This window comes from Lithobates pipiens, unplaced genomic scaffold (assembly GCF_037356315.1).
Source record: "Lithobates pipiens isolate NorthernLeopardFrog02 unplaced genomic scaffold, aLitPip1_a1.2 Scaffold_16, whole genome shotgun sequence".
Taxonomy (NCBI): domain Eukaryota; kingdom Metazoa; phylum Chordata; class Amphibia; order Anura; family Ranidae; genus Lithobates; species Lithobates pipiens.
In genome coordinates, this window is record NW_027507748.1 from 307,565,343 (window position 1) to 307,592,445 (window position 27,103).

The following is a 27,103-nucleotide window of genomic DNA, read 5'->3' on the forward strand; positions in this document are numbered from 1 at the left end:
ATATACGGCCGGGTGGGAGCCGCCTGCTCCTGATAGGACGTTCAGGAACGTCCTTCAGGAGCAGCGGGATCGCGCGCGCGCGCGCCCGCGCAGCGGCGCGATCCCGATGTGCTCGTGTCACCCGGACACGGCACATCTCAGATCGGCAGGAGGGCTCTGTGATTGGCCCTCCTGATCACATGACGGCCGTGTCCAATCACGGCCGTCATGTGATGTAAACAAACAGCCGGTTGCTAGGCAATCGGCTCTCCTCTCCTCACACGGAAGTCACCGCTGAGAAGAGGAGAGCAGAACGCTGCAGCCGGCTGATGATCAGTGAGTATGGGCTGCTTTTCACAGCTTTTTACTCACTGATCATCAGTGTAGTGTAAACACACAACACACCACACAGTGAAAACACAGTCCCCACATATGTCCCCAAAACACACATGTCCCCAAAACATACATGTCCCCAAATAATAAAAACACATGTCCCTAATAATAAAAACATGTCCCCCACATATGTCCCACTAAAATCACATGTCCCAATGATTATCTGCACACATATGTACGTGATCACCTGCACACATATGTACATGATCATTTGCGTACATATGTCCGTGATCACACAAACCAATTATTATACACTTAACGGAATTTTTTTTACCAAAAACATGTAGCAGAATACATTTTGGCTTAAATTTATGACAAAATTTGATTTTATTGGATTTCTTTTCAAATAGAAAAAAGAAAATATTGTTTTTTTCCCAAATTTCCGCTTTTTTTGCGCTTATATCGCAAAAAAAAAAAAACGGAGTCGTGAATAAATAACACCAAAATAAAGCTCTATTTGTGCGAACAAAATGATAACAATTTCATTTGGGTACAGTGTAGCATGACCGCGCAATTGTCACTGAAAGCGCTAGAGCGCTGAAAGCTGAAAATTGGGCTGGGAAGGAAGGGGGTGAAAGTGCCCTGTATTGAAGTGGTTAAAGAAAAGACAGTACAGGAGACTATTACAAAAGGTATGATGCTGCCACAGTGAAGCATGCTGGTGCATTTCAACTGTCTGTAAACAAATGTATCACTGTAACAAAAAAAGTATAAAAAAAAAAAAAAAGTGTATAAAAAATAAAAAACTGAATACATTTTTTGAAGTTCATTGTCGCATTCTGTGCTGCATTACCATTGTCCATTACCAATGTGCATTGTAGTGGAATGAATGGCACTGCATTGCGCCAACACAAATAATGTGCATTGCAGTAAAGTGTGCAGTAACGCGTGCATTACTACAACAATATAGTGTGAAACGGCCCCTAAATATACCGTCCTGCATACTGGGACATATCAACAGCAAAACCACAAATCCTACATACCCTAGGGAATTTCTTTTTCTTCTTTGCAGTCTCTCCTCCGCTTTTGAACATTTTCCACTCCATCAATGTTACCGGTAAGGTAGAATCCTTTGCGGACTTCTTGTGAATGTACAGCTTGGTACTTTTCAGTTCCAATGTCTGTCTTTTTAAAAAGCTTCTTGATGGAATCTGAAAAATTATTGGATTTTCTAGTTATAGTTTATCATTTATAATAATATGCAGGTGTCTAAAAATCTGTACTATTTAACAAATTTTAAATCACAATTTTGTTAATATGTGAATTTTTTTTTTGTAGATCTACTATTTTGTATAGAAATGTAAACCAATTAAATTGTGTTACTAGTCCTCAGTTATGTATGCAATTAATGTTAACCTTTATAATTAAATAGAGTATTCAGTAGTTAAGAACATATAATCTGTAACATTCAAAGTGTGAACGCTAACCTCATATCATGTGTGACATGGCAATGCACAAGATCCCTTCCCTAACGGGTAGAAGGTTCGATCTTCATTTCTTCGCTACATAAAAACTTGCTAGATAGTACAGGTACATGTGAATAAACTGACTCAATACTTGAGCTCCATGGCCACTGGGTGGAGATCTTGTTGCAAAAACTACACGTTAAGTCATTTAATGCAAACTAAAAAAAAATTGACTAACCTTGGGTGCTTTTATTGTACAACGTGGAGGTGGGATCTTCCATGTGGTTGGAATCCGCCATAAAGGAGATGTTTTGATATCTTCGTAAGGGTTCTCCTTCTGAGGATCTGGAGTAAACAAATTATTACTTTGAATGTTTCTTTTATCATGGTGTTTTCAAATGTTTACTGAATGAGCGTATATTTGTAGCAAAATGTCTAAAGAAAAAATCCAGGCTCAATAATTCACCCATAAGTTGTTCCCCTTCTCTGCCCTGAAGATCCCATTGCTATTTTTTAAATGTTTTTAGGTTTTTCTTTTTAAATATACTTACCTACTTTTTCCAAAGCCTTTAATCAGGTCATGATGCTGCAAGTCCTCTTCCTCTTCTCCAGGCTGGAAGGTGCTTACTGATGCACAGAACTCTCTGCATTAGTACACTATAAATGATGGGCACCATGCTGACACCCCCTAATGGACCGACATTTATAACAATCCTCCATCTTCTGGGCTGTGTAATGCTGGATGTCATTCAAGCTAGGTGGCTGAGAAAATCTTATGGCAAAGAAGAAGTTCTGTGGGGGCAACTTTGGATTAAATGTGAGTATTGCAGGATGAGCTGCTTTTATTTTTCAATTTTTTTTTTTTAAATACAGGCTGGGGAACATTTTGCAAAAATAAAAAAATTGTATGGAGCAGGGCTTTGATGGACATTTTAACAAAGTTCCTACTTGGTATTTCCCAAACATATGCCAGTTATAAAGAACAGTAAGAACTTTGCTGTGCTGCAGTTTATATTTACTAGCAGAATAAAATCCAACTTAAACCAATTTAAACAAACTTTAACAATAAGCTGTCAAAAGGTTTAGATTTTAATAGGGCAGTCGAAAGAGCAAAAAATAATTTCTATTAATCCACACCTGTCTTGGTGGAAACAACAGATACAGATCTAAAATTATACATTTAAACACAGCACCACCCAGGGGGCTCCTCGCTGCCTACTCAACATTGCAATACACTTAAACATGTTCACAAGCTCAGTGGAAATCTCAAGTTTTGGGACCTCTAATAACCAAATTTCAACAATACTTAGTGGTGTTTTTAGTTTCCCTTGCCATCTTGCATCCATCATCTGACCAATTACCAGTGTAACAAGCTTCAGTTTATTGTAGTCAGATTTCACCTATCAGTAATGACAGCCTTTCCAGAAAGTTGTATATCGCTAAACTTTTTCTCAAGTACTTTGGGAGACCTGGTCTGTACATTCCTGCACCTTTCTACTTCCTGTCACTGTAATGTGTGGCCTCACGCTTCATAAGAAGGATGCAACAATGAGAGTATTAGAAGTAGTTGATATTGGTCTCAAAGATTATTCTCTGTAAGGAACAAGAGATCACTGCACTACATTGGATGGACAGATGACTCCATTCCTCTTATTTACAAATAGATATCAGCCTGCCAGTGAAAGTGAAATGTAATTGGTCCTTGTAAGTCAAGGAAATCTGCACAACTGCCTAGTCCTGTGCACTGTCTTAGTGAAGCCTGTATGAGTGAGAATACAACATATCATTTCACCATAACATGACACTGGATATGCAATTATAAATCAACTGAGCCAAGTGTAAAACAGAAGTGGAGGTTTAGCAATTTAGCAAGGATGGTGAAATTGAGAGAAAACATGTCATGTCATGGAACATGTCATGTATGGCTAGCCTTAGGTAAAGAGACACAAAGATCCAGAAAATTCCCTTTAAAACATATTTATGATGCTAGAATAACACACAGAATGCTGTGGAAAACCTACACATGATGTCCTCATAGATGTTGTCTTCAGACAGTGTGTGATAGAGAGTAGATTGTGAGACTTCAGTAGGCTCTTCAGAGATCTGAGAATGGTTTGTTTGTTGTAAAAGACGTCTGTATGTTTGAACATCTTCATATTCAAAGGATTTCCTAGAGACAAGCAAATGCCATTAGATGAGCCACATCATCCTATGTAGGATGGATTAAAAAGGATGCAGATGGAAAAGATGAAAGAAAGGTTTACACAGGACAGGAGCAGTCCTTTTGAAAACTTCTACATGATATGTATACATCAGAAGTTTCTCTACCACAAAAAAAAATGTACTTTAATGTGTAACGTTATATCTTTTTTAATTAACCCCTGTTTACTTTAATTATGTATATGTGTTTTTTCACTTTGTCATTCTATATGTACCCTTTTAGCCATAGCATTGAAAGGCCGACTGCTGAGGCAGTCTGTCATGATAGCTTATTTTACTTTAAGACACAGACTAAAATCTTCCAAATGATTGTACTAAAAGGGCCCTCCTTTAAATAAAGGCTGGTAAAACAAAACTGATATTTTAAACATTGGTGGATGTAATCCAATTAATTCAACTACGAAGTCTATATATCCTGGGAATGTCAGAGGTAATATTTTTACACACATTTTAAATTCCACCCACCCCACCTACCATGGCACACTAAGTGCAACTTCGCCTTACCTTAAAAAAAGCTTAAAGGTACATTATTGTTTTTAATATTTTGAAATGTCTTGTGTATCATTACTTCTTGGACCTTAGAAGAAGGGCAATATCCCAAAGGCTTGTCATGAAATTTAATAGATATTGCAAATAAAAAAAAAAAAAATGGATCATAGACAGTACACCCTCACCTGCATTATAATGCCCTGTACATACGGTCGGAAATTCCGACGGAAAAGGTCCAATCGGATTATATTGTCAGAAAATCCGATCGTGTGTAGGCTCTATCTGACTTTTTCCGCCGGAAATTCCAACGGAAAAAAATTCGAGAGCAGGATCTCTAATTTTCCAACAACAAAATCCAATCGGACAAAGTGCCACGCATGCTCAGATCAAATTACGAGACCAAAGCTATTGGCTACTAGCCTCTACGTAGTCCCGTCGTAACGAATGTCATTGCGTTCCCAATGATCGTTTTTTCCGACAACTTTGTCTGACCATGTGTATGCAACACCAGTTTCGGACAAAATCCGTCTGGAAAAATCCAACGGATTTTGTGGTCGGAATGTCTGACCTTGTGTAGGGGGGCTAATAGAAAGAATGTGTGACAAATTAAGGAAATCGGGCTGAAGGATCTCTGCTGATGCTTTAAAGTACGCACTGGGCTTTATTTACTAAAGCTGGAAAAGTGCAAAATCAGGCTCACTTTTGCATAGAAACCAATGAGCTTCCAGGAAGCTCATTGGTTTCTATGCAGAAGTGAGCCCGATTCTGTACTTTCCAACTTTAGTAAATAAACCCCATTATGTACTTAAAAGTGGGGTATGCTTGTACATTAGGGATGCATCCAGCCAGGCCAAACAAAAACATAATGGACCCCCCCCCATCCACACAAGCGAGATGGATGGAGGAATCATCTCTGCTGTGCTACTGTTATTTGACCGTGGGACTGCTCCCCTGTCAGAATACACTGATCAGTGCTGCAGTCAACTGACTGTAGAGGCTGATAAAATATAGGTTTTCCAACAGTCTCGTTTGACAGAAGTTGATCTACCGATCTAGCTTGGTACACCCGATTTACGTGACCACTGACTTATAATTCAGGTGGCAAAGGGCGTCTTCTGAGGTTCATGGGAAAAGTTGGTAGAGTGGCCTCCTATTTGCTTTCACACTGAGAAACTGCTCTGAATGAAAGCATAATCTGCAATAAGAAGTCATAACTAGCATTTTATTAAAGTGGTTGTATACTCAATTTTTTAACTTTTACCTACAGGAAAGCCTATAATAAGGCTTACCTGAAGGTAAAAAAAATATCTCCTAAACCGTACAGTATATTCCCCTCGGTATGCGCCGCTGACTGCAGCGGCACATGCGCACAAGGGGATTCTCGGCCTGAAAATCCGGCAGTGGCCGGCCGGCTGGAATGAAATCTCCCCCGCGCATGCGCTGTGAGTGGCCGGAGCCGCGATACCCAGAAGAAACGCAGAGGGAGCATGTCAGCTTCCTCGGCGTGGATCGGGCTAGATGTCGGGGCCTCGTTCTAAGGTAAGTATTTCATAATGAGCTAGTATGCGGTGCATACTAGCTCATTATGCCTTTTGCTTTGCAGGTGTTAAAAAATATAAAAATTGCGGGTTTACTACCGCTTTAAGAGATGTCCTTTCTATGCCTAGAGTCTTGCTAGAACGTTAGTAATACTCTTCAGAAATCTCAAACCAGATATATCATGGAAGATGAAAACATGCGATACTCTGGATAAGTATTTTGCTCTCACTGCAGAAACAACAAGACAATCATCATACATTTGCTACCTTAATAACCACCCTAACAAAATAAGAAAAAAATAATAATTTACAAACACTTTAATCAGGTCCACAGTTCTAATGGTTTAGAAATACTGAGAGCAAAATAAAAAGATAGCAGATTCCTATTAAACATAATGTAGCATTTTTGTACTTTATATTTCAAATAATAGGTTTTGAATCTGTACTAGGAACAGTTCCCTTCCTTTTAGCCTTAGGGTCCTTTCACATGGGACGGATCCATGATGATCTGCCCCGTGAACATCCGCTTGCTCAGCGGGGATCCCCTCTGAGCCAGCAGATAACAGGGCGGTCCCTGCACACTGTGCAGGGACCGCCTTGTCAGATCTCCACTCTCCCCTTATGGGGGGATCCCATGAACATGGACAGTCTGACCGTGTTCATTCAATCCGCTCTGCAGACGGATAGAAAATAGGATTTTCTTCTGTCTGCAAAATCGGACCATAGCGGAGGCGGATGATATCGGTGTCAGCGGTTGTTCATCCGCTGACACCCGCTATCCCATAGGGATGCATGTATGTCCGTATTTCACCCGAAAACGGACAGATTAAATACGGACATACTGTCCACGTGTGTGAAAGGGGACTTATAAATATATTATAAAAACACGAGTTTAGGGGATAAGGAGGGTGCTTTCATCTTATAGATCTTACACATTTAGTAGATGTTATGGATGTAAATCATTTTTGTTCCTGAAAGAGGATTTTCTTTTTGAGAGGAAGGAATCCTCCTATTTGCACTCAGATCTAATCACCCTATCACCGTACCATTCATTTGAACAAAAATCTTCCCAGAAGATAAAATGTTATTTACCTGTTAAAGCCTCCCCTGTGTAGACATGCAAAAGCCCTGAGACTGCTGCTGGACACCACCCTCTTGGATGGGATGTCAGCAGCCCCAGCAGACACAAAGCTGTCACTCAAATTGCTCTATATTATTCTATTTTACTATGACTCCTAGCAACTCCACAAAGGTTGTGTAGGGAGGTGAAGATAGGGCAGAGGACCTCGGATACCACTGAGAGTAAATTAGATATTCCAAAAGGAGGAAAGGGCTATGACATGCAAAGCGGGACAGGGCTGTGCTAGAGGACTGACTAGTCAATCATGTAGCACGTTTAAAGGCACATTTCAAGTGAATAAAATAATTTATGGGTGGAAAACTGCTGCAAGGAAGCAACTCAAATAATTGTTTTCTCTCTGCTTTTTAAAAAAAACTTTTAAAATTTTACATTTTTACAGGGTTGCCCTTTTATAAAAACTCTTTCAAGAAATTTCAATTTCAAGAAATTTCTTACAACTCCTCTTTCAACTGTTATTTTAGTAAATATATTACTTTACAGATTAAATGGGGAGCTCCCATTTAAAGCACATGCTGATAAGATCATTTTCACCAATGTGTTTTTTTATTTAGACTTATCTAAAAACACTGAAAATACTATGCATTCCTTTTAATTTGACTTTTTATCTAACTTTTCTAGTGATACCTAGTGTTAGACTATTGCATCACTGGAAGTTTTCATTTTTATTGTGGAAGCAGTTATTGAACAGACAGTAATTTTACCCCCAAGGACAAATGGTGTAAAGCAGGGTTCTTCAAACTTTATAAACAAGGGGCCAGTTTACTGTCTTCAGACTTAAAGCGGAGTTCCACCCAAAAATGAAACTTCTGCTTTAAAGGGAAGGTGACCCCCTGACATGCCACATTTGACATGTCATTTTTTTGGGGGGGGGGGGGGGGGGGCAGATACCCTCTTTTTAGACGGTCCCAGCTCCCCCTTATTCCCGGCGTACCGTGGCACCGGAAGGGAGATCACCTCTCCCCCCTGCCTCTCGGCAATCATTTGGGACATGCCACAGGTCCCAGATGATTGCCTGGCCAGTCACGGTGCGTTGAGCGGCTTGCGCATGTGCAGTGCGTGCCCAGCTGTGAAGCCACAGCCGCGAACCCACAGTAACAATGCCGGCGCCGCAGCGAGGAGAGGGAGACGAGGGGGGCTTCGTTCCCCTGCATCCTGGGACAGGTGAGTGTCCGATTATTAAAAGTCAGCAGCTGCAGTATTTGTAGCTGCTGACTTTTCTTCTTTTTTTTTTTAAGTGGAACTCTGCTGTAGTCAGTGAGAGAAGAAAATATCCTGATGTTAGTGGGGGTAAACAATGCCACATCTTTAATGGGAGGAATAGCGTCCCATCATTGTGCCCCATTGTTGGCGTAAGTTTGAGGAATAGTGCCCCATCATTGGTATCAGTGGGAGGAATAGTTCCCCATTGTTGGTGTCAGTGACAGGAAATATTCCCCTATTGGTGGTTTCAGTGGGAGGAATAGTGCTCCATCGTTGGTGTCAGTGGAAGGAATAGTGCCCTACTGTTGGGATCATTGGCAAGAATTATGTCCCTATTGTCCATGTCAGTAGGAGAAATGGTGCCCCAAAGGACCGGATAAAATCAAGCATAGGGCCACATCTAGACCCCAGGCTGCAGTTTGGAGATCACTGGTATAAAACAACAAGGGATTGTTTCCAAAATTGTATATTGTGGGTATTCTGGTGTTATAATGGGGCAGCACAGTGGTGTAGTGGGTAGCATTCTCGCCTAGCACCACAACACTACCTGCCTGCAGTTTGCATGTTCTCCCTGTGCCTGCGTGAGTTTCCTCGGGGTACTCAGGCTTCCTCCCACACTCCAAAAGACATGCTGGTAGGTTAATTGGCTTCTGTCTACATTGGCCCTAGTATATGAATGTGAGTTAGGGACCTTAGATTGTAAACTCCTTGAGGGTAGGGACTGATGTGCATGTGCAAATGTATATGTTAAGCACTGCATACCTTAAATACATATAAAATAAAATAAAAAATTGTTCAACAAAAACTTCAAAGATCAGATTCTTCATGTAATTAATAATAAATTCTCTCTAAATTACCAATTTCAAAAGTTAAGAAAAATACCACCAACCTTTTTGATCTTGGTTTAAGTTTCCTGTTTGCAGGTTTCTTTGGTTCAGAAGGGGGGATGGATGGATCAGATGACTCTGTATCACTTTCATCTATAGACTTTCTCCTCCTGTGATTACTGTCCATATATTTCTCTGGGCGATTACAGTTGGCATAGCGAAATGTTCTTCGTGGCTTAGGTACAGGGTTTATAGATGGACCATCATTAAATGGCTCTGTATCATAATAGTTATCATCTACGCTCTTCATAGCAATGTTTTGATCTGACAAACATTTAAATTCAAGTTTATCGTCTGCATCAATGCTCTTAGTTCTTCTTTGCTTACATTTTAAAGCCATTTCTCTTAAGTCCTCTGCAATCAATTCATTTTTTTTAAACATTTCTGGAGAGGTGTAAAAATTTCCTGGAGGAAGGTCTATTTCAGGATCTAAAAATGAACTCTGTTTTTTACTAAAGTATGGTGGGCTTTCTAGCTTGTCCTCATAAATATTGTCTTTATGGTTTGCTTTGTTGTTTTCGTCATCTAACAAGTTGTCTCTGTTACCTTCCCTGAAATCCAGGCCCATATTCTTGTCATGATTTACTACTGGCTTTCTGTTATCCAGTAAATTTTCTGTTGATTTTGTAATTCCATTTTGCTCAGTGTAAGATCTTCTGGGTTTTATGTCCAGGAGGTTTTCACAGGAGCCACTGCTGGCCCTGCATTCCCACTGGGAGATCTTCTGCCTGATATTTTTGCAGTGACTCCTTGACATTGTCTGTTGAGAAGATCGCGTTAGGCCACATTCTGGGCTTCCCACAGTATGCATGACAGGCATCTTTGTAGTCATACAAGCCTCATAGTTTGCTGGAACATAGAGCAAATTGCTTAGATCTACAAATGAATGACCATCTGGTCAAAGTTTCCACTGTCTTTCCAACGAGTTATCAAATTCAAAAATAAAAATGTAATCAGTTTATTTTAAAATTGGCTTTCTGGTTTCATACCCAAAAGGCCTTCCGCCAACAAATATTGGATATTCCAATGTGATTTGACGCATGGGCTTCTAAAATACATCTGAGGAGCAAAGCAACCTGTACATCGATGTCTTGCATTCAGTGTCAGAGCTGGAAAACAAAAGCATCTGGTTACAATAAGTCTTACAGATAAGGCTCCACTAAAAGTAACAATAACTGCAGTGTTCCAGAGCAAGGGAAAGACGTCAAGTTCAACAAATTGAAGGACGCAGTTTGAAAAAAAAAAAAAAAAGTAAAAAAAAATACATTGTAGAAACAAGAACATAAGCACTGACTGTTAAAAGGATGTGAACTATTAGAATGTTTCCTCCGTCTGTTATATATGGGCATAGAAAATAATGCATTTATGTTTGAGAACTGTTTTATTTATAAGCTCTAGCTATAGAAACAATTGTAGGCTTAACTTCAGTACATACATACTTTAAAATATAATGACTTTTTGGTAAAGCATTGCGAGTTAAAACAGGAAATCTAAAACCAAAGAAATATATACATACCCACTGAAGGCTACCTGCCTTATCTCACAAAAGTCCGATGTAGTGCATCAGCATGCCAGTTGTGGCTTAGGTGTTTCTCATTACAATCACATTAAAACCTGCTTTGGCATTTTGAACATAACATGTAATACATCAGACCTAGAATAAAGAGCTGCACAGCACATTCTTCAGAAAAACAGAACCACCCACATAACATGTGAGGTGCTCTGTGAAATCTTGTTGCATTTTTTAGCTTAACACATTGAACCCCAATGAAATAAACATCCCCAGTAAATTATCTGTCATAATTCTTACCCCAGCACTTGCAATTTACAACTTTAACTGCTCTCTCATTGCTGCTTTTCTGAACTTCCTGTCTTCAAAGGAAATCGTTAATAGTGAACAGTGCAGTCTACTGTCTATTAGTTTGGGAGGGTTGGAAGGGGAATGTCTTGCCATTTTGGACTATGGGGCTGTGTGTTTCTATTCATGCACACAGTGTAGGTGGCACAACTCTAGTGCCTACATGCAAGGGCGACTCCATATGAGGCCGCAAGAGAAAGGAGCAACTCTAAAAACAGGAAACCTGGAGCAGCAGCCATTGGCCCAGCTTAAACTGGAATATAGGCAAGGATTAAAATATAAAAAAGGAGTTACATACTTAGTAAGTGATTAAAATCAGCTGCTAAAAGTGCTTAAAGTTTATAAAGGGAAAAAGATTGTTTTACCTTGATGCATTCTCTGCATTACGGTAAAAAACCTTTCAAAAGTTTCCTCCCCCCAGTCCCTCTTAAACACTTACCCGAGTCTGATCTCAATTCAGCACCGTGCCCATCTGCAGCAGCTCTTTTTCCCTCTTTTCTCACACAGCAGCAGTGGGAGTCATCGGCTTCTGCTATTGTCAATCAAATCTTGTGAGCGGGGGGGGGGGGAACTAAGCCACACTATGTTTGATAATATAGACACACACAGCCAGGGCTTCTGTTTGAGCACGATGTCTGCCCCCATAGCAGTTTAATAGGGTGAAGATGGCGAATAGGAGGAGCCGACAGTACCGGCAGGGGAACCCGGGAAAAGGTGTTCAGGGCTGTTCCATTGCACAGAGCAGGTATGTATGACATGCTTGTTATTTAAAAAAATATCCTTTACAATCACTGAAGGTTTAATATCGCTGTTAAATGTTAAATGCACACAGGCACTTTTTGGAAAACAGCGAAAACAGTGGGCATATGCATGAGCAGGGCATACATAGTTCCAGCGTACAACTGACCATAGTAATGATTGTCTGTATGCGGCTGCACATGGGTTTATGCTACTACTTGCGTAGTAAGCTGAATGCCCCTTGGATACAGGTTATCTACATCCAGGGCTGTACACCCATGGGTTTGGGCAAGTAGGGGCTTAAAGTAGAGTTGTTTTATTTTGGATAGCGTAAGGGAAGGTTACAACCTCTGTCAGATTTCATTTTCGCCATTTGTGTCCCGTTGTGGAGATTTCCATTCACTTCCTGTCCCACAGCCAAACGGGAAAGGAGAGGAAATCCCTGAAAATTAAGGGAATTCCTTGGGGACCCCCAGGTCACCAGAACTAGCGTCCTCATTGGAAGATTTCCCCTCTATCACTTTTCTGGGGACAACCCAAATTTGGGTAAAATTATAAACAGGACAAATAGAGAGGGTGAATCTCCTTAACGGGGGCTTAGAAAGCAATAAAAACCGACAAGCATTCTTATCTCTCTGTACTCTATCCAAAATCAAAAAAAATAAAAAATAATTTTGCCTTATTTATACTTTAAACCAGTGTACAGCAATTCATAACTATGTACATGGTATCCCCAAAATGCAATCCTGTCCAATAATTATTTTCAATGTAGTATTAAATGTAGTAATTAAAACGAAACTTGAAAAGCAATATATATGTAGGTAACACACTTTTGTCTGACATGCAGAGAGACCTGTTATGTCACAAACACGGTCATTACATTTTTACACATAAAAAGAGAAATATCTCTGAATTTATACTGTAAAAACAGGACAGATGGCTGCCGTTATAATTTCAAAATGTACAACCGCATAGACTGCTAACCAATGTCTGCGAGTAATAACAGGGTCTGCTCCCACTGGGAAAATGAGAGGCAGGAAGAAAGGTTGGAGTATGAACAGAAGATATTTTCTCTCGGCTTCCTGCAGTGTTAGCAGCACCCACACCCTAAAATAGTTTCAATAAACTGCTTTCCTGGCATTACGAGACAAAAAGGTCTGAACGTGTCAGCTCAGCTTTTCCTAAATGCAGGAGAATTTCTCTACCACAGGAAAAATGTGTTTGCCAATTGTGAATCCTAATGACAGGGAATCAAAGAGCCGTTGTCATTAAAAACGGCGTGATTAAAGTTTCACTACTTTATTACAACACAAATAATAACTAGTAGAAGTTGCTCGCTGTGAGCAGTATTTCAACAGCAGGATACTTCAAGTATATTTAAAGCCATTTTTTTCAGAGTAGGGAATGGTTAAACTATTTTCAGGGGTTTTTATTTTGTTTTTTACCATCTGTGTAGTATTGGGGAGATTTCTCTTCATTTTCCATCCTGGAGACACAACCAGAAATAAGAGAAAATTGCTTCAAAGCAAATGCTCTACAGTCAAATCCTAAATCATTTTTTTTTTTTTTACCTAAACATCAGCACAAGGAACGGTACTCACATGTAAAAGAGAAGTATGGGATGCAAAAAAACAAAACAAAAACAATCATACATCCTATGTAGATGTAGCTGTGATCTGATATTGTTGCTGTCCCTACGCAGGCTCCACACTGAGAACTGAGCGATCAAAGACTGATGATCGCTTAGTTCTGGGGTCTGCTCTGAGCACTGTTCGTAACTACTCTGCCCCTCCAGCGTTCACTGGAGCATCAGTCTGTTTAGGCGGCAAGACCCACTGGCTTAGGCTCTCAGTGGTCTGCTCAGCGGCTGAAACAGCTGCCAGGTTAGGCATCTGGAGGAATCCCCAACATTATTGTCAGGATCCCTGCAGAGCCTGGAATGCCTCTGTGACATTAGCCAACAGCGGGCTTTAGCACTGTCAGCTGAATCGGGGGCACAGTAGTGCCGAACTAAGTGCACTCCTTTGACTCGCATGTGAAGTACAGTCATACTTCTGCTTTATATAGAAAAGTATCCCTTGTGCTGGTCGCTACTCTCATTGAAATATTTAGTCTTCTGTCCCCTCTCCCATACGCCTGCAGCAGTAATCTTCCAGTGCAGCAGGGATTGATACCAGCCCCCGGACCAGTCATAGGCACTCATTAGGAGTGCCGACTATTCTATGCCCACTCCTTCTGTCCCACTATATTTATAAATGCTGTACTTTAGCTACCAGCAGTGAAAAACGATTGGGTGGATGAATGAAAGGTCTGCCTCCGCCATTCATATAGCGCTTTTCTATGCTGAAAATTATAGTACCACTTCTATAAATGGAGGAGGAAGGTGGAAAGGGTGGACATAGTAAGAACTGTTTTGCTTACTTGACACTTAAGTGCCTATGACAGGTCCAGCGGTTTGTATTACCCCTACAGTACCAGAAGATTTTCTCTACAGAGGTATGGGGCAGGGGAAGATGGGGAAGACATAGGATAGAAGATTTAAAAACTTTAAAAAATGACAATAAAAAGGAGCTTGATACAGTTTTATCGGTGGGTCCTTCAAATTATCATTGGGCACACTGGCTCCGGTTTGACAGTACTTCACAAAATGTCGACACCCCCAAAAACAGGGGGAAAATTTCAGAGTTCAGAATCCACACATATACATTCCAATAACCGTCAAGCAAATGTTCAAAGCCTTTTAAGGATATCATTTGTTCACAGCAGAAAAAAAGCCTACATGTTTTGTGGGCCAAACAGATTCCTCTTCATCAGGACTGAGATAGGTAAATAGTTACCACAGCGATTTGTGTTGTTTTCGCTTGGTTTAAAAATGGGGGCTGTTTATGACAGTGTTAACAAGTGCAGAAAAGGTTTTGGCATAACCAGCCCCTTTTTTGAAACCCTTCCAAGTGGAAAACCAAAGATCTATCTGCCATTTTCAGAACTTACTGCTGGTTCACTCATGCTTTCCAGTGATTTCACATAGCTACACTGAGGTCATTAAGATTGTGCCACAATCTACCCTGCATTACTACGCACCAACATATGAAAAATACTGATTCAATTTAGTCACTTTAAGTTGCAGAATGAAACCTCGTATGGAAAAAACATGGAAGTTGCCAGTGCCTTCTGAATAATAGTTGCCTTACTGTAATGGTAGGTTAGCAATTAGCTATGTTATCCAAGTTAATACTTTCAGCCGAGAATCCCTGGAGCGCATGCGATGCTGAAGTCAGCGGCTCATTGCAAGGGGAATATCCTTTGCTATTTTTGTACTCCAAATTATTACATTTACTCTTTAATTTAAAGTGGTTGTATAATCATTTTTTTACTTTTACCTACAGGTAAGCCTATAATAAGGCTTACCTGTAGGTAAAAAGAATATCTCCTAAACCTGTACGGTTTAGGAGATATTCTTTTTACCTACAGGTAAGCCTTATTATAGGCTTACCTGTAGGTAAAAGTAAAAAAATGATTATACAACCACTTTAAATTAAAGAGTAAATGTAATAATTTGGAGTACAATAATAGCAAAGGAAAGCTCTTCTTGTCCTAAAAATATATGTACCACTTTGCTATTATAGGTAATGACAGTACATATTCAGTAGGCCCATAGCAGAAATAGTAAAGTTATTTTGGCCCCTAAGGAATACACAGGGCTCTGAAATTGTTAAACCAATAAGCATTTACATTCTTCGTCATGAAAAAAACATTTTTTGTCTAAATATAATCGGCAAAGATGTGATGCGACAATCAAGAGGCTTGGTTTCGTCACACACTGCAGAATCTGCTTTCAAACTGTTTTTCAGCAGAAAGTAATAAAACCAAAACATGCATAAACATGATCAAAACTTGCAGCTAATTCCATAGAAATAATACACAGGCGTGGCAGGAGAATTACGCAGGCGACATGAATCAGTGCAAGACAGGATACTGAAATGGTGCTTAAAATGATTTCTGTCTGGGGAACAAAGCGCATTAAATTAATGTTTTACCTTAATCCAACAGCAGAATGAATACCTAAATATATAATAAACTCCTCTACACTGCATAAATAAACTGGGTAGAAATTAGAGACACAAAACACAAATCAGGCTGCTTTTCATTTAACGACCATCTTTTTATTTGCGACCCCTGCATCTGTGTAGTAAACGCACAGATTTGGCACCGAGGATGAGACAGATTTTCACTCCAGGCACACAGTTCAGGCTCAGTTCACTCTGGTGCGACATGGGATCCAACTTGTAAGAGCACAAGTCGCATTACATGTCAAATGGGAAATGTTTTCCTATGAGAGTTGCCTTAACTAATACAACACAAGTCACTCCAACTTTTGAAAAGGTTCCTGCATTACAACTTCGATGCAACTTCAATGCCACAGAGTGCAAAATGTCACATCAAAGTCGGATTTCAAAGTTGCACTGAAAGTCACGCGACTTTTGAGTCGGGCTAGTGTGAATGGAGCCTAAAGCCTCATACACACCGTACAATTGTTGGACAACCGAGCGTCTGCCTGGATCCTGTCTTGCATACTAACGGTACACAATTGTCGTGCAACAAACATGAACGTAGTGACATACTAGGAGGAATTTCAGCTCTTGAGCACCAATCTTTGGGCCGCTTTTGCTAATTTTGTATTTGGTGAGCGTTGATTCTGAGCATGCGTGTTTGTACTTTAGACTTTTGTGTGACAGATTTGTGTACTGACCATACGAAATTCTGACATCAAACCGCTGTTCACCGAAAACGTACTAGCTCATCATCCAACATTTGTTGGCCGAAAGATGGACAACGTTTGCAAAAGGAGCGTACCAACCGTAAGATTTTAGGACAACAGTCTGTCAGCAGACAATACCTGCCAATAATCGTACTGTACTGTGTGTACGAGGCTTAAGATGTGGTCAAGGGTGGGTTCTATTCCGTCACAGCACTACTTTAAAGTGGTTGTATAGTCAAAATCTTATCTTACCTACAGGTAAGCCTATAAAAAGGCTTACCTGTAAGTAAAAAAAAAAAAAAATATCTCCTAAACCTGTACAGTTTAGGAGATATTCCCCCTGCAATGAGCTGCTGACTGCAGCGGTGCATGCGCACATGGGATTCTCGGCTGAAAGCCCAGCAGATGACGGACCTTGCTGGAAAGAAGTCTCCCACGCGCAGTTGAGAGTGACGACATCACGGATCCAGCCACTCATAGCACTGGAGCCGCGATACCCGGTAGACACACCGAGGCAAAATCAGCTACCTCGGCGTGGACCAGGTGAGATATTGACGCCTCGTTCTAAGGTGCATACTAGCTCATTATGCCTTTTGCCTTACAGGTGTAGAAAAAAACTAAAAAGGTGTCAGCGGGTTTACTGCCGCTTTAATATAGCAGAAAGAGGCATTCATGAATTCATTCCCACTTAAATAGCAAGGGCTTATACAAACTAAGTGCGTTGATTAAAGCATTGTGTTAAAGTAGTACTAAAAGATAAGTGTCATTGCCATGCTGTTATCCCCCCAACTTGAGCAGAGAAGACATTAGGGGAGCAATAGGCTTCTCCAGCTTTCAATGTCCAGTGCATTCCATACAAATATTTTATGCTCTCACTAAAAAAACAGATGCTTAATATCACATATGGAGGGGGGGAAAAAACACATTTGGGTAATGGTTCACAACAGACTTATGTAATATTAAAAATATCACCAAAAAAAAAAAAAAAAATTATATATTATATATATATATATATATATATATATATATATATATATATATATATATATACCCTTCTAAAGACAGCCTTGGGCATCCAGTAATAGTTAGGCAGATCACCAAACCTACACAGAGATCTGTTCGACATCATCAAAGAGATTGTAAACACATACGCCAAGATCTTCACTTTCCATCCAGTGAGTTTAAGGCCCAATGGGCATTTCATTTTTACAAGATTTCAAAATAATGAGGTCATCCAATAGAATTTCTGGATGGATTGGAATATGGAAGTCATGATACGCCTTTGACCATTGCATTTTCTTGAATAGCTGTAGTCTTCCGACACACTGAAAAACTTTTACGAGTGAAAAGTTCCAGGTTTGTTCTACAGCAAAATAAATAATATTAATATAATAATAGTATTTATATCAATTATGCTCACAGTGTTACTAAAAAGGTATTAATAGCCCACCATAAATATTTTAACTTCTTCAGAAACCCTTCAACTGCTACATGTAAAAACAAAACTGATACTGTCTGGTAACAGCAGCTTAAAATTCCCTGTTTAAAAACTGCAAAAGTCATAATAATACTAACAGGGTGTTAACGGACTTTGAAATCTTCCAATGGTCACATGGCCTTAGAGCTCCCTGCTGGCATCTGAACTTTTGTTTTAGCCGGCAGAGGAAGTTCTCATAAAGCATTGTGTTTATAGCATATACAAAAAAAAGGTTGACACTGAAGTACAGACATTTGAGACACTGCTCTAACAATATCAGCTTTCTTTTTGTGCACCTATCACACAGATATACAAAAATACTAAAATAGTATATGTAACAGATCAAAAAGAGAGCAAAATAATAGACATTCATTGTTCAGGTTCACATACACTTGAACATTTGTCCATGTACAACAATTCCTCATAGACTTTCATTTCCATGCAAAATTTGCAGTTTAAAGAACCGCATTTCCTTATATCAGCACTTTTTCTTATCCAAACGTGGTTATAAAAAAATTATAGTTTATAAAATAGTGGCATTGCAGCAATCAGAGGTAAACGCCTGAGCAAGCTGCATTCATTTTTAAACATTTCAAACTAACTCTAAAGCTGGACGTACACACATAGAATTCCTATCTATATTTCTATCCTGCGGGCTTAACAAAAGAAATCAAACCCAAAAAAAAAAAAATCGAAATTTTGAATCCACGCCAAACAGCTCGGATGGTTGAATCTCCCCTGCCAGCTATGATTGCTAGCTGTCATAATACCCAAACAATAGCTGAATCTGATTCTAAGCAGTTACTGTTTGGCTGGCAATTTTTCACTTGGCTTTTTCAACAAAAGTCGAACGACTATTGTTGTGCCTGGTGGTGCTGAATTTTGGCTGATTCAGCAAGAATTAGCCCTTGTACACACGGTCGGAGAATCCGTCGGAATGTGTCCTATCGGACCGTGTCGTCGGATAATCCGACTGTGTGTGGTATGCATCGGACTGATTCCGTTGGAATATCCGTCGGACCCAATTTTCAAACATGTTGGAAATATTTCCCGACCAACTGGGCCGGTCGGACATACTCCGATCATGTGTAGAGAATTTTGATCGGACCAAGTGCCACGCATGCTCAGATCAAATTCCTACATCAAAGCTATTGGCTACTAGCCTGAATGTAGTCCCATCGTAACGAAATTACGTCATCACGTTCTGAAAGATCGGATTTTTCACCAACTTTGTCCGACCGTGTGTATGCAACAGTTTCGGACAAGATCCGACGGACAAAATCCGACGGATTTGTTTGGCAAAATCTCCGACCGTGTGTACAGGGGCTTAGCTGAATCTGGAGCCATGTATGGCTGCTGATTCTTTCCAAAGTCTTTGATAAGAAAACATTAAACATATTATTGATCAATTTATGGTTTGTAATAACCATTATTAAAAAAATAATAAATAACTGGATCTGTTCTAATTAAAGATTCACAGAATGTCTTAATAATGTCTGTCAAAACTGGTTGATCTATAGGAAGGGCAGGGCATGACTTACATCCACCCATAATTATGGGCCAGCCCTCTCCTAAAACGCCCCAGTGCACGTATCAAACAGGTTCCACATCATTAGCACATCATAAAACTAAACTCATTTTTTTACGAAAATTTACAAACACTGCACCTTGCCGTTCTTTTACATATAAGCACAGACAAACTACCAAACCTATTAAAGTTTGAACATTTTACAAATACTATATCTTACAAAATCCTCACTTTGTTTTTACCTGGACACATCCTGGCCAATTTAAAGAAGAACTGAAGGCCAATTTTTTTTTTTTTGGAAAGAGTAAGGAAGAGATATAACCCCATCAGGTTTAGTCATCTTTGTCTCATTGGGGAGATTTCCCTTCACTTCCTGTCCCATAGCCAAAACAGGAAGTCAGAGGAAATTACTCTAAAGTGAGGGACAGCAATAAGAGCCTGACAGGTCTTCTAATTCCTCTTTACTTGAACCAAAACTAAAGAAAAACAATTTGCCTTTAGACATACTTTAGCCCAATTTAGAGGTCATAAAAGTTTTACGAAGAATTCACACATCAAGATGATCTAGAGTAGATGAGATGTTCTAAATAAACAGGGGATTACAAATAACTTAGCTGGCAATCCAAAACCATCCAGCAACCCTGATTAATAGCAGTAGGATCACTGGTGCTACATTTTATAGGATGCAATGGCAGGACGGTTGGGTAAATTTGTAATGGTTGCACATCACACCAAACAGAAGGCTACATACCCCCTTCCGAACCTCACACTTCAATGCCATATGTATGTGCTATGCAGCAGATATAAAAAGATTCATAACAGTGATTCTCAACCAGGGTTCCTCCAGAGGTTGCTATGGGTTCCTTCAGCACTGGGCAATTTCTGCCTCTCAGATAAGTTCCCACTCATACATTGATCTTTTTAGCTATCTGCAAGGAGGTAATTCTTCCCAATGACCACAAGTGTAAGGACCATTCTTTCAATGACCATCACACTAATGTATCAGGAGTTGTAGATTTCTAATTTTTAGCAGGGGTTCACCGAGACCAGAGAACTCTTTCAAGGGTTCCTCTGTGTTGAAAAGGTTTAGAAAGGCTGATCTATAAGATAAAACATTTAGGGGTAGGCAAACTTCAGCCCTGCAGTTGTTGCACCACCATGCTTCTTCATCTGTCAGAGTAATTCTTGTGGCTGTCAGAGTCAAGCAATCCCTCACGTGACTTGTAGAGGGTCAGAAATCGCCTACCTCTGACTGTAGGCAGTTATTGAAAATGTCCAAATTGACCATCTGTTATATTTGTGTTTAACAAAATAGAAGATAATTAAGATAACAAAAATGTGCACCATAAAACGTGGATGCACAAGATACTCTGACCATCTGCTGTTTTTGACTCTCAAGTAGGCCTTTAAGAACAGTCACTTTTGCATTATACACATAGTTTTAATAGAATTAATCAAAAATCTCATAGTGTTTGAGCTAAATCTGATCACATTGAATGACTTATGACCATCAGAATTTAAGGCCTCATGCACATGAGCGTACAATCAGGAGCTTACAATGTATAATTCTGGCTTCTTTCTGCACCAGAAAGGCCCATGTGCTGTGTACAGCCACCCAAAGACTTGAAAGACTGTACGCGGATATAAGCTGGTACTTTCTTAAACCCACATATAGAGTACAGGCATATTACATAAATTAAAGACAGTCATACAATATACGTCTATATTAAATAATACATATGAAGGCTGTATGTGGGATTAAGCAAGTACTAGCATATACTCACGTACAGCATTCGTGTCTACGGTCAGCTGTCTACAGCAACTGGGTGGTTACCTGAACTTCAAAAAAGCCCAAAAGCCAAAATTTTACACTCTGTGAGGTTTGGGGTTGTTTAGCTCAAGAGTAACGCTCCCCGGTAAATACAGTCCATGCCAGATATGCTGTTTAATTAAAACCATGCCAACAAGCCCTTAAACAGAATGAAAAAGTCAAATAGAATAAATAGTTTCCCTTGCTGGGGCTTCCACCAGCAACACAAAATAATGTAATATTAATTCTCCTTGCTCTCTTTAGGAGTGCTGCTGCTCAGGCTACGTGCTTTGATCCTCCTGACCATCGAACACAGCATTCTGTGGGTGACCTAAAACCCTTTTAACACCATGACAGGGCGCTGCACTGTCACACTCCTAATGCGCCCTTGTGCATTAGGCCTAACCAACTCCTGCTGTTCCCTTCCCTGCTATGTGCCATTACCAACGTAGGTATTGTCCAACCATGGGGTACAAGTTGTGAATAACAAAAAAAAATAAAAAATCACTCCAAGGATCAGATCAATAGCAGTCCATTTGGGTGGGTCTCTGTAGTAGTTGCTTAGACGGTACTTGACGTCAGTATGTTATCAGCGTCTCCAGTTTTCCCATTTGCTACAATGGAGGTCTACACAGAAGTTTCCCATGCTATAGAAAAACAAATACACCCTGAAAAATGTCATAGAGAAAATAAATAAATATTCCCAGTTATGGTACACTGAAGAGGCAATATATTTGGACTACAATGCAAATACTTTACAACGTATGACCTGACAGAATAACAAAAAATTTGGTAAAAAGTACACTGGGGACCCTTACCCCTCCTTTTTTCTTAAAATATTGAAAATTTCCCAACTTACCCCCTTTCTTCTTCACTATGCGGCTCATTCTGCTATTTATGGTTTTGTTTTATAGACACCCCCTTAATCCTCCTTGAGAAGACGGTGTACTGGGTTTGCCATGTTTCATGCTTTTGGGGCTTCCACTGCATAGCTAGGCTAGATGATAAAGACACTGTTTAGGTGTTTTAAGGATACTGCATAGCTAGATGATAAGGATGCTATGTTGTGGTGTTGTACTGTTTCCTATCATTTTAAAGTAAACAGAAAAAAAAAAAAAGTAAAGGAGGTCACACAGCCTGGCCAATTCCACTTTCTCATGGGCGCTACCTCCCGAACCTAATTAATGCATACGTACTCACAAATACACAGATTTTTATTTTTCAATTTAATTAATTTCTAACCTGTCTCTGGTAAGGAAACCACATGTCATCTGCCATTTTATGTAAAATATTCCCAAAGGTAGGAGCTAAACTATATGACAAGTAGAACTACCACTGACCGCTCATTAAGCTGAGCTCTGTGCAGATGAATTTAATGGATGGAGCTGCAGCCAAAAAAATAAATGCATAGCTAAAATGCATACTGTATATGTTTTTGGTTTACCTGTGAAAAAAGATCTGTAAATTGTGCTTTACTAGATTTGTCCCACAGCTCTGCCATACAGTATAGCCGGGCTGGCGACACCAAGATTTTCTGGTTAAGCTTTGCAGCTCTGTGTCACCTGCTCACTGATCAGTAAGGTGGCTAATGGCCAGCAGGATAGTGGTCAGCACTTCATCCTTGCAGTACTTGCGTCTTCGGTTCAAAGTCAAGCGAGGACTATCTGCATGGAGTTTGCATGTTCTCCATGTGCTTGTGTGGCATTCCTCCCACACTCCAAAGACATGCTGGTAGGTTAATTGACTTCTGTCCAGCTAGGCCATAGTATGTATGTGCATGTATGTGATATAGGGACCTTAAATCGTAAGCTCCTTGAGGGCAGGCACCCTAGCTTGTGCCATCTGCACAATCAGTAACTCCAACTGATTATAAAAGGGCTTCATCGACAAGCAAATAGTATTGTACAGTCCACAGAAAGTTACAGCCCACAAAATTTCAGGTAGGATCAACAGGTAATTCTGTTCACATACCAAAAAAAAAAAAAAGTGAGAAATTCACAGTTAGGGTTAATATATACTTTTAGTCTATGCCCTTTACTTTAGCTAAAAGCTTTTAAAGGAAAATCGTATTGAAAAAAATATGGAGCCTGCCAGTGCTGACTGTGAAAGAAGTATGTAGCAACTGAAGTTAAAGGTAAATGATACTTTTTCAATGTCAGTGTCTTGAGAAATTAGCATTTTTTAGTAAGGTAAGCCTCCATATTTCTTAAAGTTACAGGATGTTCCCTCAACAACTTCAACATTTCACCACATGATAGACTGTGACTCGTACTGTTCATTTGTCTAGTTAGCCAGTTGGATAGGATACTATTTTACTTGGGGATATATTGTATTGACATACATTGTGATAAAACTGAGAACAGCTAGAGTAAAATTAGCTATACAAATATAGTTTTTCTTCCATTCAGCCTTCACCTGGCTCCTTCGATTTTTCAATCGAGGGAGGTCAAGCGGGAAGGTGGCATCAGGACACCGCCCACAAAGCAAATTTAGGCAGGTTCAACAGGAACCAGGCAAAATTCACTGTATGGCCATATAGGGATATGCTGGTCAGAGATTTCATTATATCTTCAACACTTCGTCTATCATGGCTTACATTACTATAATAAAGTTCATCTGATGTGTATGTTCCACTTGGAAGAATTCCTTACCCATGGAGAGACCAATAAGGAATCCTTCCCCTACACTGAGAGCAGGTTGACATCCCAGTTGATAAAACTTATCACAAAATTACAAACTCTGGGATTAGGTTAAAGCTGAGACCTGGTATAGCAATAGATCTGAGGAACCATCATTACAAAAAACTATTTGAATCCCTGGCTTAGCAAGCATCAAATGGTACCTGTAGGTCACCCTACAACTAGCCATAGGTACCTACGCTGAATTAAATAAATCACTTGATTCCCCCATCCACACTAAACAGTGCAGATGGAGGAACTTCCCTTGTTAATGTATCTGGACAGCTGCAGCACCCAAACAGTGAACTTATCAGATGGGATGTAGTAAATGTTTGGCCACAACCTTCCACTCAGCTTCATCGATTATTTTTTTTTGCTTAAGGTTTGTCATGCTGTGTGGTGCCAACAAGGTCATCCACAGCTAGGGGCTCCTGATCATGTGACTGCTGCAACATTCAATCTCAGTGGTCACATGATCAAGACCTCTGCACCCAGACTTTCAGAACCCATTATAGGGCCAGTGGGAGTCAGCCCCAAAGGATTATATGAGTTTATAGAAATCGGTTATCTATATATTTTATTTAAGGAGTTCCTGTGTATGACAAGCTCTACATTTCTTTAAAGGGAAATTTGCTGATCCTTGCTATGTTCACTGTACTATGCCATTGTCATCATATGTGAATACACTGCTGCTATCGCTAAGCAATTTAAAATTACAAAGTGCATCCGGCTATACTTGGTAGAGACATTGGCCTACATCTGAAAATTACCATTACAGGTCTACTGAATGAACTGAAAGTGCAAGTGAATATTTAGGCTGCCATTGCTTCAGAAAATGACCCATTATTCTAAAACAAGCATGTAGATCAGGACATCTGACTTCACTCTGACTTTGCTTGCTGAATGCTTGTTTAGGTCAAAGACTCAGAAAGCTAGACAACTAGCATATCCAGAAGAATGAAAACATGGAAGCCTCTGAATTTCTCTCTGTGTTGGTAGACTGAGCCTTAGATGGACATTGCTTTTCAAGATAACCTGCTCTGGTTTCAATTTTTTACCTCTTTGAATTTTTATGAACCTTGATGAAGAGGGAAATGGTAAAGCCTCAGAAAATGTGTTGGGTGACTCTGATTTTATTAATATAGCAAACGGTCTTGCATCTAAACATGCTGCAGTCTTTTCTTTATAGGACTCATGTACGCCGGGTACTTGCCCAGCTTTTCTGAACTCCTCTTCTTCTGGCAGGAGAAAAAGCAATGCAAAAAACGTGTTTAGGTACATCAAGTCTTTGGGCGTTCATTCATTCCATTGGCCAGAATATTCATTTATTCTGGCCATTGAATGCTCAAGCACTAAACACACCCAGCAGTTTTCTCTGCTGAAATGCTCCTCTACTAAAGGCCTCAAAATGCTTGTATACATCTACAGTATGTGTGCATGGACACATAGTTTAATATGGAGGGGTATTTAGAGGCAGAACAAATTAATGTCATATCCCCTTAAAAGTAGTGTTTTTGGCCCCCTGTGTGCATGAGGCCTTATTGTACACATTGATGTTGTGTTAAGGACCCATCAGAGCACATGGGTCTTTGGAGAGCTACCTCCTTTTAATTAAAGGGGCATTTATACTGTGGCCTGAAGCTCCACCAACACTTTATTTGTATATTTCACAGCACCTTTCTTGAGAGAAAGATGGGGACGGCCGATGTTGATCTATAAATGATTCTGAAAATGCCAGTTACCTGGCTGCTTCGCTAACCCCTTGACTCTCAGAGATCAAGGAAAGACCAGCAAGTTCAGAATAAAAGCTGAATTCCTTATGTGCATACCTGTTGTGGATTAGATACATAGGATCCTACAATAACCACTGAGAGCGTGACATGCAGATGATAATATCAGGAGACAGTATCTAGCAATGGGATGTGTTTGAATTTGTCATCTGATTTTCTGTTCATCTTTGCTGATAAAACAGCAAATAAACATTCCAGCAACTCTATCAGCCAACATTAAGGCCCCATTCACACCTGAGCGTAGAATTTTCAGGCAGAAAGTCCTGCAATTTTACCGCAATTTTTGCAGCGATTTTGTACAAGTCAAAAGGTCACCAATGTAAAAAGCTGAAAATTGCCCAAATCTGCCTAAAAAAAAGTTCCAGAACTTGTTTGAGCTTCAGGCATTTTGGAGCTTCTGGTCTCAGGCATTTTGGAGTGGAGATGTGAACCATCTCCATAGAGAATAATAGATTATTTCTCTCCATCGTTTTGTAGCTGCAGACTTCAAGCTACAAAACACTCAGGTGTGAATGGGGCCATACAGATACGGTAAGTGGAGCTTAGAAGGCATGATTGTCTTTATGCTTGTTCTAATCTGAATAATCAGATCCCAAATTCCAGACAAGCAACAAAGAAGAGGGTACATGTTCTTTTTTGCTACACCCTGATGTCATAAGCAAAGCAAAAGAAGATCACAGCAAAATATTCCTCGAACATAAACAAATACGTGGAAGTGTCAACTGGGGATTCATTTGTGGACCACTTAGCTATGTGCCTGGCTATTATGCTGACCCTTTGGCTTTGAAGCTTCCTGGGTCGCTGACCTGGAACAAGTATGCAGATTAGAAATGTCAAAGAAACGTCCCAAGTCTTCATTTGTGTTTAGTTTGGTTAGCATGCTGGTCATTTGGTTAGAGACTCAAAGTGCTGGATTAAGAGGGTCAGCATGGTAGCCAGGCAAATAACATTTGTAGAATCAGCAGTTGTAGCCTTCATGTTTTTCTTAATAATGGTTTTCTTTAAAATCTAAGGGAAATTAAAAAAATATATTCATATCTTGACAGTTTATCCAAACTCAAAGTCATATCTTCCATTTTTTGGACAGGGTGGCGAGAAGTCAGATCTCGTCAAGTTTTTTATTTTGCCATCTGTATCCCAGCTAGGGTAATTTTCTCTATTTGTCCAAAGGGCCACTGTCACTGGGGCTGAAAATGAAGTATAATCCAAAAT

The 27,103-nt window shown here is 39.9% G+C and overlaps 1 protein-coding gene across 2 annotated transcripts in view; it reads right to left on the reverse strand.

The window, feature by feature from the left end:
• The window catches only part of DENND2C (DENN domain containing 2C), a 61,326-nt gene that overhangs the window by 28,767 nt on the left and 5,456 nt on the right, over positions 1 to 27,103 (reverse strand). For both annotated transcript variants that reach the window (XM_077481593.1, XM_077481592.1), the window contains exons 2-5: positions 9,256 to 10,362; positions 3,800 to 3,948; positions 2,017 to 2,123; positions 1,356 to 1,523 (exon numbers count right to left, since the gene is read on the reverse strand). In XM_077481593.1, coding sequence (XP_077337719.1) covers positions 1,356 to 1,523; positions 2,017 to 2,123; positions 3,800 to 3,948; positions 9,256 to 10,085 — 1,254 coding nt within the window. In that variant the 5' untranslated portion in view covers positions 10,086 to 10,362. The remainder of the gene's footprint in view (positions 1 to 1,355; positions 1,524 to 2,016; positions 2,124 to 3,799; positions 3,949 to 9,255; positions 10,363 to 27,103) is intronic.